At 34.2% G+C, this 17,887-nt stretch overlaps 1 protein-coding gene across 1 annotated transcript in view; it reads right to left on the bottom strand.

Annotated features, from left to right (window-relative positions):
* Positions 1–17,887, bottom strand: part of LOC145291944 (protein lev-9-like) — a 1,240,163-nt gene that overhangs the window by 287,795 nt on the left and 934,481 nt on the right. The window contains exon 12 of the mRNA XM_080137869.1: positions 7,471–7,500. Within this exon, the coding sequence (XP_079993995.1) occupies positions 7,471–7,500 (30 nt within the window). The remainder of the gene's footprint in view (positions 1–7,470; positions 7,501–17,887) is intronic.

The following is a 17,887-nucleotide window of genomic DNA, read 5'->3' as shown; positions in this document are numbered from 1 at the left end:
TGATGTATCCACCACTAGTCTTTTACTCTTAAATAGGGTTTTTAAAAAAGTCTCAAATATAGTAGATCCCTCACCGTCAGCCAAGCTTCAACCTCTGTCCCATAACTACAATGGTGCCTGTTTTACAAGTACTTTGATTGCATGCCTCATCGACGTACATATTTTTAACAAACTCAACAAGCAGCAAAATCCCACCCTTTCACTGTTGAGATCCCTAGATGCTGGAAACCTTTCTGCTCTAATAGTTTCTTCCTTCAAACTGGCAGACTTCTAGACTTCCCTCCCTGCTTCCCTGACTGTACTGACATGCAGAAGTTTAAATATAATCTATAATATAAATCTCACCTTTCTGTTTAAATGTATGTATGTTTGTATATATGCTTGTGTGTCTGCCTAAAACTTTCGACAGAGGTGACGGATTTTCACGAGATTGGTATCATTTTGAAGCTCGGCCCTTCGGACGACAAATATCGAAAAATTGGCTAAAAACGTTAATTCCTTCACCCTCAAGTAAGAACTTTTCTACAGGGAGGGTCCGCATTTTTCGCTGATGTTTTTGAAAGTTATCGCCTCTTTTCGATTGTTTAGCCTTAATTTAAAGCTACGTCACCTCTAGTTTGACGATTGGCGCAACAGCAAACACGTTACTTCTTTTTCACATTCTTTTCCTCCTTCGCAGTACGGGTTCAAGCCTGCCTGCCTGCCTACTACCACTTTTTTTTTTTTTTTTGCTCAACACACACCTCCAAACACCCGGGCAAGCCAAGCACCCAGGCTAGTTTTAAATATAACAGAATGTGGCCTGATAAAGTCATAGCACTTTTTGCCCCCTCGACATGCATACCTCGACTAACCCTAATGGCAGCAAAATCCTACCCTTTCAATATTGATATGCAGAAGTTTAAATGTAATGTGAACAGTCATCTTGTTGCTCAATTCCCCACAATCCCCTGTTAGACATGATTCCAAATAGTAGCCTTGTATATTCCAAATTACAATATGTATTGTTTGAGGTGAAAAAAAAAATGAATATATATAACCAGAGACTTTTGTTCTTGTCTGTTATATGAGTATTGAAATCAGATTATTTATTTTATGACCCAATTTCTCGCAACTTCATATCCACAACTTCTGACAGGTTACATCTGGAAGATGCCGAAGTGATTGTCCAATCAGTTGTCAAATAAAAGCATGAACTCCATTAAATCAAGAAAAAATTTTAAAAACTGAAAAAGACTTTCAATGTGCTATGTCAACGTAAAATCCTCCTTTCCCTTTCTCCATATTAAGAATGGCTTTCTAAATAGAAAAAGGTTTTTAATATGGGGAACAGAGGGCACCGCGTTTTGGATTAATTGTCCTGCAGTCTTTGCTTCAGCTTGCGTAACCTGCAGGAACATATCGATGCAAAGATGTCAATAAGAAGTCAATTTTTTTTTTACTAATTAATTACAATTTATCAAGGACAAAAGCTATTCAAAGAGAAGGGTTAATAAGATAGATGAAGTAGGAGTCGTAGGAATCTTGACACAACGGATAAAGGTGCTGATTACAATCAATTCTTAGTGACAGTCATCTTGAGGTTGAAGGCTTAATTCTTACTACATATTAAGTATAACATAATAATTAACACTTCTATCTGGTTATGGCTGACGGAACCAGAACTGTTCAGAAATACTAGGCAAAGTTTTGAGTGGAAGTGCCTATCATGCAAAGGGGTGTTTATACCGAATGACGTATCAATCACTCTGCACCTGAAAACAAGCTTGCGTAAAAGATAATAGATAGCAATTGTATAACTACTGGCCTCTCAAATGCAAGCTAATAAAGATAAAGGGAGATAAACATGTAATCTTAGAGCCTTGCCAGGAGTTCCTCTCTTCATAATAATAATTAAGATAGAAAGGCTGCAATTAGGTGAAATTAATGGCCCTACTGCAGGCTTGATCTAAAATTGGACCCGATATGTCAATTTTATTTGCGGAATGTTCTTAAAAGCCATTTTCATGGCGGCATATAATTAATTTTGAAATGAATCAATTCTACTCCAAATTAAATTCATTAACCAAAGTATGGTTCCGGAAAAAGCCACCCTAGATATTCAATAAATTGATTCTATATTTGTAATTTGTCTCTTCTATTTGGCGAAATCAATTATGATTTTAATGTCCCATAATGGTGATAATGATAATGATGATGATTGTCTCATGATTTAATGCTCAGGGCCTCCCCCCCCCACCCATTTTCATGTTATTCGATGAAGGATGAGCCCCTTAACTCTCCAGGGTCAAAAAGGCACTGCATTATTTCATGGAGCGTGTCTTAAGCAAGAATAGCTTTACAGTGTCCATCCCTCTATAGGCTCCGGAGCACATACAGCACATAGTATAACCATGTTATTATTTTTACCCATACAAAGCATATTGCCACTTGGGGTTACTATTTGGGATCATGTCTAACCTGGGATTTCTTTTGTTGTTGTTTACAAAGGAGTTATCACTTATCAAGGCCCGGGCGCCACTCGAGGATAAGGGTTAATGTGTGTACAGTAGTCAGTGACAAAATGTCATAGTAATCGTTAGTAGTGGAAATTTTGTAAATTGGATTGCGTAAGAGAATGGCTCATCAGAATTTGTTTATGTTGGACTTGAAGACGACCATATTGTAGGCGGTTGGAAAACAGGGAAACGGAAAAGAGTTCCACAGGTGTGCAGTTCTGAGAAAGAAACTTTGTTCATGGAATCTATGTTTAGGTTCAAGCACAGATAGAGTGAGGGAAATTATTGATAGTGGTTTCAGCTAGACGAGTGTTTTTAGTCAAAGTCAGGCCGGGTGGGGGGGAGACCATGGATTGGAGCTCAGACAAGCATTTGAAATGAAAATAATGATAAAACAGATACAGTCTTGCAATGTCTCTTCTGTGGGAAAGAGGTTGCAGGGAAGAGAAAAGGGGCATCTACCACTAGGCTACAAAGTCTATTTTGAACTAGAGTTAAGGTAGGATAAGCTGCTTCTAGCAGCTCCTGCCCAGATGTGGCAACAGTACTCCATTCTAGAATGTACTTGGCTCTTTTACAGGCGGAAAATTGCATCAGAAGTGAGATATCTACTGGAGCAGTTGAAGGAAGCCACAATTTTTCTAGCAGCCTTGGCAACAGATTTGATGTGGAAAGTTAAGCAGCGAGATGTCTGTTGACATTGTATTAAAATTTCTGCATGTCAACAGTGAAGGGGTTGGAATTTGATACTTGTTAGGTTAGTCGGGGTATGTAAGTTGACGGGGTAGAAGTGCTATCAGTTAAACAGAGCACATTCCACTATATTCGTAATTTGGTGGCTATATTTAGGTAAATCAATCACGATCTTGATGTTCAATAATAGTGTGGATGATGATGATGATTTGGACGTGTAGTTAAATACCCTGCCCTCACCCCAGCGTGATGCCTTCAAAAGATTATTCCATCAAGTTTTCTTAAAGAAAAATTTAATTACAAAACTAAGAATATTTTATCAAGATGAAATATTTTATCGATACACTAGCAGACCATCTGGCGTGGCCCTGTTGTAAAGTATGCTTAAATATGATATTTTGATTTATGCTGATTTTTTTATTCATTATTATCGATTATCTATTGATCATTATATTGTACCCATATATAGTAATGATTTCAAAAGTAAACAAAAACATAAGTTGGGTGCCATCAGCTAGAATCGAAACCAAAAAAGGTAATTCTCTAGTTTTATTTGTTACTATCTGATCTAAGTTCGTATTCATATAAAACTGTTAAAATATAACGTTGTTAAAGCTATAAATGTATATTTGTGCATGCATAGAAATAACACGTTTTGTTGACTTACATCTTCAAATTCCATTTTTTATTTTCAATGTTTATCACTTAGCAATTATTTTATCGGATAAAAATTAAATCAAATTTATTCCATGCGTCAAGTTTCAAGTCTGTAAACTAAAAATTAACAGTGTAGTTTGGTAGATACCGTTTTGCACACAATCAGACAAACTCACTTTATATACATAATATATATATATATATATATATATATATATATATATATATATAACGTTGGGATGATTAATTGGAATCGGAAATCGGAAAAAAATCAACAAATTTGGGATATCGTTTTGCACACAATCAGACAGGCTCACTTTATATATATATATATATATATATATATATATATATATATATACTAGCGTTGGGACGATTACTTGGAATCAGAATCGGAAATCAGAAAAATCAACAAATTTGGGATACCGGAATCGGTATCAGAATCAAGAAAATTGGTGCCTATTTTCCGATGCAAAAACGATTCTTTTAATTTTCTTTTTTTTTATTTGATTTTGTTTAAAGCGAAATCTTCCATTGCTAGTACTAATGATAAAATTATAAATATTTGTTGATTTTAAAAATACTAGATCATCCTCCATAAGCGTAATTTACATTTAGGAAACCATCTGCATATATATATATATATATATATATATATATATATATATATATATATATATATATATATATATATATATATATATCATGGTTTTTGTTTTTACAGAAATCGGGGAAAATAACAACTCTATAGTAAAATATTTGGAGATTTATTAAAAAAAATCGGAATCGGTAATTGTATCGGAATCGGGAAATAGCGAACAACTGTGTTCACAGGATAAACTTTACTCTAGGATAGCGACATAAAATAATTTTTAAATTAACAATAACAATAGAAAATAAATAAATAAATAAAATAAACATACATAGACATAAATTATCATATATATATATATATATATATATATATATATATATATAAACTTACATAAAAAACACACACACACACACATTTAATTACACCTAGGTTTAAAATAGGTCAAATCACTAGATATCTATGCATCCCGCTAAAAAAGCACACACAAAGGAAGGGGTGATTAAGAAGAGAGCGGTGGAAACTAGGAATCTGATTGGCTAAATAAAAATAGAAGGTGCCTATATAAAAACGCGAGACAAGCACAACTCTTCGCATTAGCTTGACGAATCCTAGCGTGGATGAAATGCGGAATATTCTGTATAGCTTAATTACCATACATATTTTTATAACTTTATATATATATATATATATATATATATATATATATATATATATATATATATATATATATATATAATGTGTGTGTTTATACAAACATCATTGACTATATATATACATACATATTTCAGAAGTGCCTCTTTACAGAGAGACCACCTCATCAGGTCAAAAATCATTTTCAAGACTGACCCCCAGACCGTTTTTTATATACAAAGAGTTATTCGTTCATTTTTATTACAGAATTACAATGAATTATGGCGAATTTAGTGTTAATGGAGAAGGGAACAGATGGTGGAGGGAAGAAAAGAAAAAGGAAAAAGAAGATAATAGAAGAAAAGCTAGGAGATGTCATCAACAAGTTTGCTCAGTCTTAATTCATTATCACTTCATGTTTTCAAGTAACCCTTCACTGCCTATAATGAAAAAAAAAAAACATTTATGGCGTCATACCATACCAATGGTCGTGTTTTTTGTGCATATCCTTATTTAAATTGAGGACCGCACAGCCTGGTCTGCAAACATACACAATGTACACAACTACACACATCCAAAATACACATCATTTACACGTAATACGTGCGTTTAATACAATATATGCATACTATATACATGCTCTATTCATTCATCGAGAACTCATTGATAAACATTGTTTCAATCTAGGAAACTATACAACCATTATATATATAAGTGGTGATGCCTATGTAAAAATATGTATATATATATATATATATATATATATATATATGAATAAAAAAGAATGCGAAAAGTATAAAAGCTTATAACTTTTTTTTATATTCGTTTTTAATTGGTGACGTGCAGGAATACAAAATAATAATATTATGAAAAAAATTAAAAAACTTTTTTCATAAGTACATATATATATATATATATATATATATATATATATATATATATATATATATATATATATATATATATATATATATATATATATATACTTCAGAATAAAATTATCCAACAATCAGATGGTATGGAAAACTGTGATTATAAGATTTGCAAAATATTACTGGCAGTAATATTCTATAAGTATTATCTCATCTAATTTTAATTATGATTTTCCATGTCTCACTGACTTTAGCATTATAGCTATTTACTAATATTTTCTCCTCTGAAGAGATGGTAGACATCGAAACCCTATAGGATAAGGAGTTAAAATATTTCCAGTGTATTTTTTGTCTTACATAGAATAATGGGAATCTTTGACATGAAACTCAAACATTTCACGTCCTAAAAATTTTTTTTAATTCATTGAATCACTAAAATTTGATATATATATATATATATATATATATATATATATAATTGGAGAGAGAGAGAGAGAGATTGAAATTTTTGTATTGATAATTAGTTAAAAATCAGACTCAAGCAAATTATGTGGGGGTTACGGCTCCCATGGGGACGCCTTTTCAAAAGCGAAAATTTCTTTGTTCCAAATGCGAGAAAATTTTTATGTTCGACATGTGTGAGTATGCTATCTCTTCTCCGTCCGAGAGATACCCATATTTCATGAAAAATATGTAATAGTATATTTCAATAATGCAGTATTGTGCATCCACTTTTTTGGTGCGCTAGTTTTCTATTATCTAAACCATTTGCTACATCTAATTGTGAAGCAAACTATTCATTTCCTGTGCTGCGAAAAGATCAGATGAAGATCAGTGAAAAAAATTTGATTAAGAAACAAAGTGAAAATTCTGTGACAATTTTTTTTTACGAATTAAATAAGATAAAAAGGTGCCAAAAAGATTTCTTTGGCGTAATGAAAATAACTTGTTTTATTTTCATATAGAATATGAAAATAAAACAAGTTATTTTCATTACGCCAAAGAAATTCTTTTGGTTCTTATTTAGATTGGCACTTGTAGCGATAAACAAAATTGAAGAAAATTTTTTATTTTGGACCTACTTGTCACGGAATGAAAATTGCATATTCCAAAAATCACAAAAATTGATCAAGTATTTTGTTTTTATTTTCGAAAAGCAAATTTGACAATGTTTACTCCTAAGTGATAGACGAGTCCATATTTCTCTGGAGAACATGATAAGAGGAGGTAATCAGTGATTATTTGGACAATTTATATGTGCATGAAAGTTGTCTGCCCTTGGCCACTGATTCGTTGATTTCGGTTTTTTTTTTTTCGCCCCATCAAAACAGTAAAATTTTATTTTTCTTTATTAAAAAAAAAAAAAAACTAGATCAAATGAAATGATTTTTGGAATTTTTCATCTTCGTCCTGTGACTGGTACGTACATCATACAGACGCTTCTGTATTTTCTTTAATTTTAAATGCCACCATAATTGCCAAGCTGAATAAGCATCGAATTTTTTTTTTTTTAACACAAACTAACCTGAATATTTCTTATCATCAATGGATTTTCCTGTAGGGAATATAAAAGTAAAATACAGAAAATTCAGAAAAAGGAAAAAGGAAAAAAAGGTACTTGTTCATTTTAGGTTTGAAAGACATTTTTTTTTATTCTTGAATAATTCCAAGGGGAGACAATTCAAAGAATTATTAAAGTCGTGTGTAACTTTACTGTTAGAAGCGAAACAAAAAAAAAAAAAAAATTAACAATACCACAAAATAAAACATAAGATAAACATTTATGGATTTAAAATAAATAACTAAAATGTTTTTTTAGATTTTATAAAATATTTAGAATTTCGAAATAAATTACAAACGTTTTTTTGTATTCATATAAAACTGTACAACTTAAAAAAACGGACCTTTCTGAAAATGAATGAATTTTTTTAAAAATTAACTTTTTCATGAACAGTTTAAGAAATGAAACTTCTAAAATCCATTAAAGTTATCGTTATATGAAAATTTATGACTTAAAATAAACGAAATTTTACGAAGTCAAACTTTCGTAATAAAGCAAAATAATCATTAAAAGTTATAAACTTTTAAGAATTTTTTAATTGTTTCTCCTTGGAATTCTTCAGAAATTAAAACAAAAAAAAAATTGTCCATCAAAGCTAAAATGCACAAGTGTTATGGAAAAACACTAAGAAATGGAGTACGTGTCCTGTTGCAGAAGATGAGAAGATGCAAACAATCAATCGTTTTTATGTACAAGCAAAATAACGTCGGTTTCAATGTATATCTTACATTATGTATCCCTTATATAAATATAGTGTAGCTTTTAAAACTAAGTTTTCATTTAAATTACCTCCCTTGCAAATTAACAAAAATTATATTTCAAGAAAGGTGTTGTTAATTAAACATGTGTCTTATTAAATGACTTTAATTAATTACTGTTCATATCAAAAGTGTCCATATTTCATATACACAACTATTACACACACACACACACATATTTAGAAAAATGTTTAGAGGTACAGAATTTATATAGAGTTTTAAATATAATGGGCGGAAGTCTCTCGAGAGCTCTTTCAGCTATCATCTGATCAGGAGAAAATCGATAGCGCAAAATAATAATACTATGTCGAAAGTAAAGAGTTCTGATGGGGAACTATTGACTGTGCCAAAAATACGGGGACACTAAAATAAAGTTTATTAACGTTTGAAAAAAACGATTAAAATATTGGCACAACGAGGGGAAAGAAAAAAAAAATGGGAGAAAAGATTCAAAGTTCCCCAAAGAGAAACAATGCGTTAGATGTTTCTTTCTGCCGGCACAAAGGTTTCCGCACCGCAATAGAGACAGACTCCAAAATTTTTAAATCGTTTCTGGAGTCCGCTCTAACCATTCTATTTTATATCTATCGGCACAGCACGGGTTGTCAACCAAATGCTAGCCAATAGCAGAGTCCAAGGCTGCAGAAGGAGGGAGACTACCAGACCTATCCTCCCTTGTCTGATCTTCGATGGAACACACTGGTTTATACGAGTCAAAAGATGCAAGGATGTTCGCCCAACATAACCAGCATCGCACTGGCATTTGAATTGATATACAATATTGCTATTTTGGATGTAAGGCAAACTATCCTTGCGAAAAGAAGGAAATGCAGGTTTCGTAGTATATACCAAACGCAAGGACACAGAATAAAAGCAATCATAAATACTTCTGCGAATCTGTTTGGAAAGTCTGTTACTCTTTTCCCCAATCCACGGTACTTTTAAATAAACCGGGCATTTCAAAGGTCTAAACTTTTTGGGGATTTAAAATCCGCAACCTTTTTAAAAATACAGTCATCAATATATATATATATATATATATATATATATATATATATATATATATATATATATGCAGTGGACGAGTGTTTATTTAAATGGACATTTCCTGAGATCATTTATGAACACCACTCTCAAGGGCTTGCGAGTAGAACTGCCAACTATTAACGCAATTACTTTAGGTTTAATCCTCGGCTAGGAAAAAATGCTAGTCTAGTCGCACTGATGAGTTGTGATACAACGAAACAGTATTTTATGTGGATGACTATATATATTTTCCCATTTTATAAACCCTTTGCACAAAAAAGTTTTTTATTCGCATTTTTGACTAGTTTTTTATGTAATGCTTTCAATTAATGTCAGTACCTACAAATCCATAGCTTCGCTACCATATTTATTTGCTAATAAGTTTCCTCTGATGAGAAGAACGCATTTCTTTGAAACTATGTGGATTAAGAAAATTTCAATGTACCTTTTTTGAGTATCCTGTCGAACAATAAATTAATATGAAATATATTTTTACAGTCTTTAATTTTTTTCTTCTGTATATATAAGAAAAAATTAAAAACCGTAATTATAACTCCAGCGTTCCTAAGCAACTTTATCATGGGTAACTGACAAATTCTTGCCACAGAATAGGGCGTCACTCGCTTCGTTGTAAGGATGAACTTAAAGACGACCAGAAGCATTGTGGAATTTCTCTGAGCTCCTGGGAGAGTGCAGCATAGAATCTTAGCAAATGGAGCTAGATGTGTTTTCTAGGGACAAGAGAATTTGAACATAACCGCCTTCGTCATAGGGACTTTGTGCTAATATGAAAGCAAAGCACCACAAAAACCCACCAAAAATGATTATATATGCCACTGTGGTTTCAAAGCACGCAGCAAAGCATGCTTATTTTTTCACTTGAGAAGACATCACTGACCGATGAGCATATGCAAGTTCACCATCTGCGGAGGAGTGTGCCGGACGTCTACGGCATTGCAATTATGCATGTGGTGTCACAGATCTTAGGAGCTGCTGAAGACTGCATACTCATTCTTCGTCATCGATGAGAGAATCCAATATACAGAGTGTTCCAAAAGTCTTGGGCACATTTCAAATCCTCATATCTGCTTGAGTCTGATGACTTCATTTTCCAAGAGGATGAGGTGCCACCACATTGTAGCCTCAGGGTTAGACAGATTCAGAACACAACCCTGTCAGACAAATGGATTGGACGGTCTGGGCAAGATGATCACGATCTCATAACCTGGCCTCTCAAATCTCCAGATCTTAGACCCTACAATCTTTTTTTTTTTTTGTGAGGATTTGTGAAAGAGCTTGCCTATGTATCTCTCATTCCAAGCAGAAGGTTCAAATAACAGAAGCTGTTGCAACCATTGACAACATAATGCTGGGATGCGTTTGACAAGAATTGGACTATCAGCTTGATGTGTGTTATGTGACCAATAGTGTTCACATTGAACATCTTTGAACATTCCATGAAAAACTTGAGATTACAGGCTTTCTGAATATACCAGATGCGTTTTTATATTCTTAATAGTTCTCGAGATATTCAATGTCAAAATGTGTCCAAGACTTTTGGAACACCCTGTATATATATATATATATATATACATATATATATATATATATACACACATATATATATATATATATATATATATATAATTTTAACGGATTCAAATAATCTAAAAAATTATTTGACTCCTTATAAGCGGATTTTCCTACAAACCTGGATTACAAACATTTGGATTATTACAAACATTTTGTCTAGTTGTCATCAGAACAATTCCAGATTCTTCTGATGTCTCCTATCATAATTTCGCTTTAATAATACTTAATCTCTCCATGTCTTTTCATTTAGTTTTTTTTTTAATCAGTGACTTTTAATTTATCATTTTTTCTTTTAAAATTTTTCTCCCATTGTTTTTTTTTTATTTTGCATTGTGACTTGTTTTCATGCAATGTTGTTCCAGTTAATGTCAGTACCAGCAAATTTATATCCTTTGCTATTTATTGCTTATTTCATTTTATTTTTCAAATTTCTACTGAAATAATTAAAGCTTGAGGACCTGTAATATTAGTTTTAAAAGTATGTTATTAAAGATTCTACCTTTCTACCTGCTTTCATAGTATTTATGTACTTTTGTGCTAGTTAATCTGGCGTCAGACAGGAATGTACATATTTGGCTTTATGCAAACAATTTTGTACCACTTCCTGTCTTTTGCTTAATAGGTTATCATTAGATACTATTACATGGTATGCTTATTGGGTGCAAAGTTTATATCTCTTAGATTTACTTGGTTTATATTTTCTTGCTCGGACCATTTCAATTTTTATTCCACATCACTGCTATGTAATCCCTTTATCCACTTTGCCAGAGTAATTGATTTCCTGATTGCTAGGTGTTCTAAATGATGATATATGGTTTCGGAATCTATCTTTGAACCTACAATCAGAGGACCCTATGCATGATATCCTAGTTCCAGGTATTTTAATAGCGTGTCATTCATACACGTAATAAGGCATGCATCCTCTGAGGTGTATCCATGTTTCTACAGTTTCATAGTGGTTCTTCGTGAGTGTTCTGGCTGATATCCCCCTCAACTTTTTTAATTACTTTATTTTTGCATTATTGAAATCTATTTTAGTTGTAGTTAAATTAGTGTATGTATATATATATATATATATATATATATATATAGGTTGGTTGTTTTTCTTTTACGGCATATCAACCCTTTTCAGGTTATTTAATGCCGAATCCGGTGATTTTGAAGAAAATTTTTTTAATAGAATATATTTGTTTTTTGCAAGTCAGTTTCTATTTAACCCATAGTTGGGACCCTAACAGGTACTACCACTCCGGGTCAGAGTGGACCTGGGAGCAATGGCAATTAAAGGGTGGCTCCACACTCCCCAGAGCTCGCAAGCTGGGGCCTCACCATCGGATATAGTTTAAGATCATATCCAGGACCTATATATATAGGAGATATAACAATAAACAATAAAATTAGAAATGCAATAATACTATACATTAATTATAAACTGTTTAAAAATAGTTATGAAAATAGCTGTTGGGTCTTTGCTCTCTACTATATATATATATATATATATATATATATATATATATATGTAAAGTATTTCAAAAGACGACATTGTATTATTGATTAAAACACCAGTGAGCCGTTTTGAAGGTAATATAAATGCGATAAATAAAAAAAATCTAAACATTTTTTCATTTATACAACATATTTAGATAGAAGTTGATTTCATACGTCTAGTGCAAAGAAGTAAACATGTGAAATAAATATTGATCAGTTATTTCATTCTCAATATTAGTACGAGAACAGCATTTTTGTTTATCTTCATATTTTTTTTTATATTTAAATAAGTCCGCATTTACTTGTCTAAAGACAAATTAAAAAAAATTCTTTGTCAAATCTTAGACGTTGTAGAATAACATAATAATTGTTTTGTCTTGCATGATATCTAAGGAGATGCACTAGAACATCTAAACAACTTGTAATGTTTGATGGCAGAATAAAGAAAAAAAATGGCTACTGCTTCCATTTATATGCTGGCGATCCCATGAAGTAACGAAATAATCAGATGCTGTGGTTTTGAATAAAAAGTCTGGTTTTCAGAAAGAAAATTTGAAATAGTGAGATTTAACAGCAGTGTATCGGATTTTAAAGTAGCAAGCTTGAATAGCAGGGTGTTGAATTTTGAAGTAGCAAGCTTGAATAGCAGGGTGTTGAATTTTGAAGTAGCAAGCTTGAATAGCAGGGTGTTGAATTTTGAAGTAGCAAGCTTGAATAGCAGTGTATCGGATTTTAAAGTAGCAACCTTGAATAGCAGGGTGTCGAATTTTGAAGTAGCAAGCTTGAATAGCAGTGTATCGGATTTTAAAGTAGCAAGCTTGAATAGCAGGGTGTTGAATTTTGAAGTAGCAAGCTTGAATAGCAGTGTATCGGATTTTAAAGTAGCAAGCTTGAATAGCAGGGTGTTGAATTTTGAAGTAGCAAGCTTGAATAGCAGTGTATCGGATTTTAAAGTAGCAAGCTTGAATAGCAGGGTGTCGAATTTTGAAATAGCGAGCTTTAACAACAATGTGCCAAATTTTGTCCCAGAAATTGTAGATTGTAAGTGCATTATAGTTAACAATTCATTTGGGGGAAGTTCAAAATAGTTACCAAGGGATTATTTAACCACACATTATCTCAGGGCTTTTTCCTTCTGGTGATTATCTTACCCGCCTGTGGAACTCTATGCCGCAAGACTGCTTTCCAGATGACTAAAACAGTTTTTTTCAAGTAAAATGCAAACAGGTTCTTATTGAGTCGCCCCCTTAAATAGTCAAATTCTACCAAATTTCCAACACTATTAATTATTGCACTGTTGTCTCACCAATCACCTTAGTCTTTATCCTCGAGCGGCCTTCAGACCTTGATTGGTGACTCTATTGTAAAAACAAAAAGAAAAATACTAATAGTTTTCTGACACAATCCTCTACCTGTACAAGAGTCAAATGCGATCTAAAATTGAGTACTCTTGCCATAGCTGGTGCGGAGCCTCAAAAAGCACCCTTTCCTGGCTTCATGAGGTGCAAACCCCGTCTTTGAAATCCTACTCCTTCACAGAAGAGACTTTGCGAGTCTGTCTCTGCTCTATTGATACTTTTATCGTAGGTGTCTGGCTGAGCTCAAATCTATGGTCCCTCCCTGTAAAACATTCACAACAAATACTTGCCTGGCTAAAACACCACCCGTGCCAAAAACTAAACTAAATTCCATGATCAGAGTTTCTTTTCTAGTACTCTCCGCCTATGGAACCCAGTAACGTCTGTCTGCTCCTTGGCTGACTACAACATGGTCGTCTTCAAGTCTAATGTGAATGAATTCCTATTGAGTCGTCCATTTAGATAATCTAGCCCTATCCATATTCCAGCGTGTATAATCTTGTCTCACCATCTACCTAACACTTAGCTTTTATCCACGAGTGGCCTCCGGGCCTTGATAAATGATGACACTAAGTTAAAAAAAACCCCAAAAAACTAACATTCCTATCGATTGTAAAAACCGTTGCTAATCATGCTACCAAAATCTTTGAATATTTTTAACACGCCATGAGGAGATAACTCAGTTTAAATCCCCGACACTCCCCCCATCTTTAATACTAACGTTTCTTCCTAAAAATCGAACCTTTTATTCGGTATCATAACGAACTGTTTTTTTCGCTGTGAAAAAAAAAAAAAAAAAAAAAAAAAAGAAAATAATAGATGAAATTAAGTGAAATTTTTTTTTCAGAGAACTTCATTCCATAACGGATACACACAATATAACCTGACAAAACGAAATATAAAAAAGAGATAAGGACAAGAGAGAACAATGCACCGACTATAAATCCTCTTCCAATAATTCAGAGAACTTTATGGCAAGATATATATTTTTTTGTTCTTATATTTCTCTGCAAAACTTTTTAACATTCATTTTCTCACAGCATTTTGCACTTACATCATAACCCTCCCGTCATCTAAAATATACAGAGATTAGACACTACAATTCTTAGTTCAAGTCTTAATACCTACTCATACTGTAACGTTATCCTATACCTAAGCTACCATATAAATAAAATAAAAACATTAAAAAATCTAAAGGAAAAATCTTAAACCACATTAACTCCTTTCTAACAAACATAATTGCTTCCACTGCATGAGCTTTACTTACCCCCTTTTCCCAGTAACAATGAAATAGCAATGTCCCTAAATCACCTTGAGGACTGTAACTATTCAGTAGATATATAACCTCTACAAACTAACCCAGTAACATTAACTAACCACGCGGGGTTGCAGAAATATCTGGATTAGGACCCAGGCGTTGAGCAAACCCTCTCAGTGCTGACGGACCAAGTAGATCTTCCCAGATCATCAGTCTAGGAGAAGGAAAATTCTGAAACTAAACCAAAGGTGAGGGAGACCTCTCCAGTCTATGATGAAAACCTTCCTAGAGCTGGTGCCTCAAAAAAATTACCGGTTTGCAAACCTAAACTGCTTAAGGAGTAGATAGATCCTTTGCTCATTAGTCAGGTGCAGAAACGTTATCACAGTGGTTCAACAGAAACACTCAGTGGTAGATTTTGTTTCTTGTCTAGGGCAATGAATGCTGTTTTTCCTACTCCCGACACATCCCACCCTTCAAAACTGGGCACCTGGGAGTGCTTGAGTGCCACATATGCCTGTGCAATTAGATTGGGTTGACCTTCTTCTGATTGACAGTTCCTGGCTGCTGTTTCTGACTGGTAGTACAGGTGCCCTAACCCTTTGGTAGTGCTTACAGCAGCTGCTCCATCAACAGTTGTATAATATCGGGATGTTTGTAGTGCCATGTCGCGCATGGAAAAGGACCCTATACTCATCACCGATGGGCTTTCCTGAGGCCACAATCCTAGTTGATGAAAGGTCAGCCGATGGTCTACTTGTATTGCATGTCTGATACTCTGCATAACCTCTTGTTCAGCTCCCCACCACCTAAACTGAAACTCTTAAAAAAAAAATGATGACAGTACAATAAAAAAATAAGCTTAAACCAGATCCAACTTGCCTCCTCACTTGAGGCTTGCATTCACTAATATCCGTGGGCTTAGAACTAATTTAGCTGATGTTGAAGCATTTCTCCTAACAAATACCCCGTATATACTAATCTACACTTCTCTATCCCCTCTAACTACTTTAATATGCCTGGATGTCTCCCACTCTGCCGTAAGGACTTTGACAGACATATGCACGGACTTGGAGTCTACTTTCGTAATATCCTCCCCTTGACTAGAAAAACTAAACTAGAATCGGACGATCAAGCCTTTATGTGCTTTAGACTAAACATGCAACATAATATTGGCTACTTTTATTTTCTCTACCGCTCTGCCTCAACCCAGGACTGCACTATAATAAACAAAGTCTCTGACAGCATAGACACAGTACTCCCCCTCGACACTAGTGCAAAAGTACATGTATTTAGTGAATTTAATGCCCACCACAAAAACTGGCTTGGATTCTCTACTTACACAGATGCAGCGGGCAGCACAACACATAGCTTCTCTATATCTCACTCCCTATCAAAAATGGTTACGTTTCCAACACGTTTCCCTGAGCAGTAAGAACAACATGCATCACTTATAGATCTGCTTCTGACCACACTTCCCGATGATTGTATAACGAATGCCGACAGCTCACTTGGGAACGCTGATGATGCAGTGATAATGATCGAAATCGCCCTAAACTGTAGAGCCAAAACTGAAGAGCCATTGCTCAAAACAACGAGATATTATAAAAAGGCTGACTGGGACGCCATCAGAGATCTGATCAGAGATGCCCCATGGGGAAATATTTTTTATCTTCCTGCTGAACAATGCACAAATGAGACCACTGAATGGTTCAAAACGGCAATTGAAGCACACGTTCCCAAGCGGAAATTTTATAGCAAGCCCCACTTTCCCCAATGGTTTACTTCTACTTGTGCAACTGCCATTGCTCAAAGGCAGCATGCGTACCACAGATTTAACCGACATAAATCCAGCTCAAACACACAGAAGTATATAGAAGCCAGAAGTAACGCTAAGAAAGAAATAGGGACAGCTAAGAGAGAATTTACTGAAACCACTAAAAAACGCATTGAAGCACAAAAATTAGGAACTCGTGACTTCTGGAAAATCTACAACAGTGTAGTAAATAATGGGCAATCAACAATTCCCCCACCAACCAACAACCACAAGGTTGTTTGCTCAGCAACTGAGAAGGCTAACATGCTTGCCAGTCGGTTTGCCTCCAACTCCACACTGGACGCTTCCAACCACCCCCTACCTGACTTTCCTTTGCAGACAGACGCCACGCTAGACGATCTGAAAATCATCCCTGCTCAGATACATGCTATCATAAAAAATCTTGACACTTCAAAAGCATGTGGACCTGATCTCCTTCCGGCTGTGCTATTAAAAAAGTGCTCTGCCAAAGTAGCTCCAGTTCTCTCCAAACTCTACAATAAATGCCTTAGTGAATCTTGCTTTCCGGACTGTTGGGAAACTGCTTCTGTGGTACCAGTATTCAAGAATTCTGGCGAAAGAACTGACCCAGTAAATTATCGCCCCATTAGCCTCCTCCCACTTTTCGCCAAAATATTTGAGACCATAATTAACCAAGCTCTAGTTCATCACCTTACAGATGCTAAACTTCTGATTGACCAACAATATGGATTTAGACAAGCCCATTCCACATCAGACATCCTAACTGTAATCTCTGAACATATGTACCATTCATTGGACAAAGCGGGGGAGGGCAGAGCGGTAGCTCCAGATATATCTAAGGCTTTTGACAGCATATGGCATGAGGGTTTCCTCAGGAAAATTAGATCATATGGTATCATTGGAAGAATTCTTAACATAATTAAATCCTTCTTAGATAAGAGAAAAATCCAGGTTGTCCTCGCCGGTGGTGCATCTAAACAATATGATATAAATGCAGGAGTGCCTCAGGGGTCTATCCTTGAACCTCTATTATTCATAATATTCATAAATGACCTCCCTGACAAAATTGCCTCTGAGATGGGTATATATGCTGATGACACCA

The sequence above is a fragment of the Euprymna scolopes genome, chromosome 13 (assembly GCF_053919585.1).
Source record: "Euprymna scolopes isolate OS-2025 chromosome 13, ASM5391958v1, whole genome shotgun sequence".
NCBI lineage: Eukaryota > Metazoa > Mollusca > Cephalopoda > Sepiida > Sepiolidae > Euprymna > Euprymna scolopes.
Note: the sequence above shows the minus strand (reverse complement) of the source record. Positions and strands in the feature narration are given on the sequence as shown.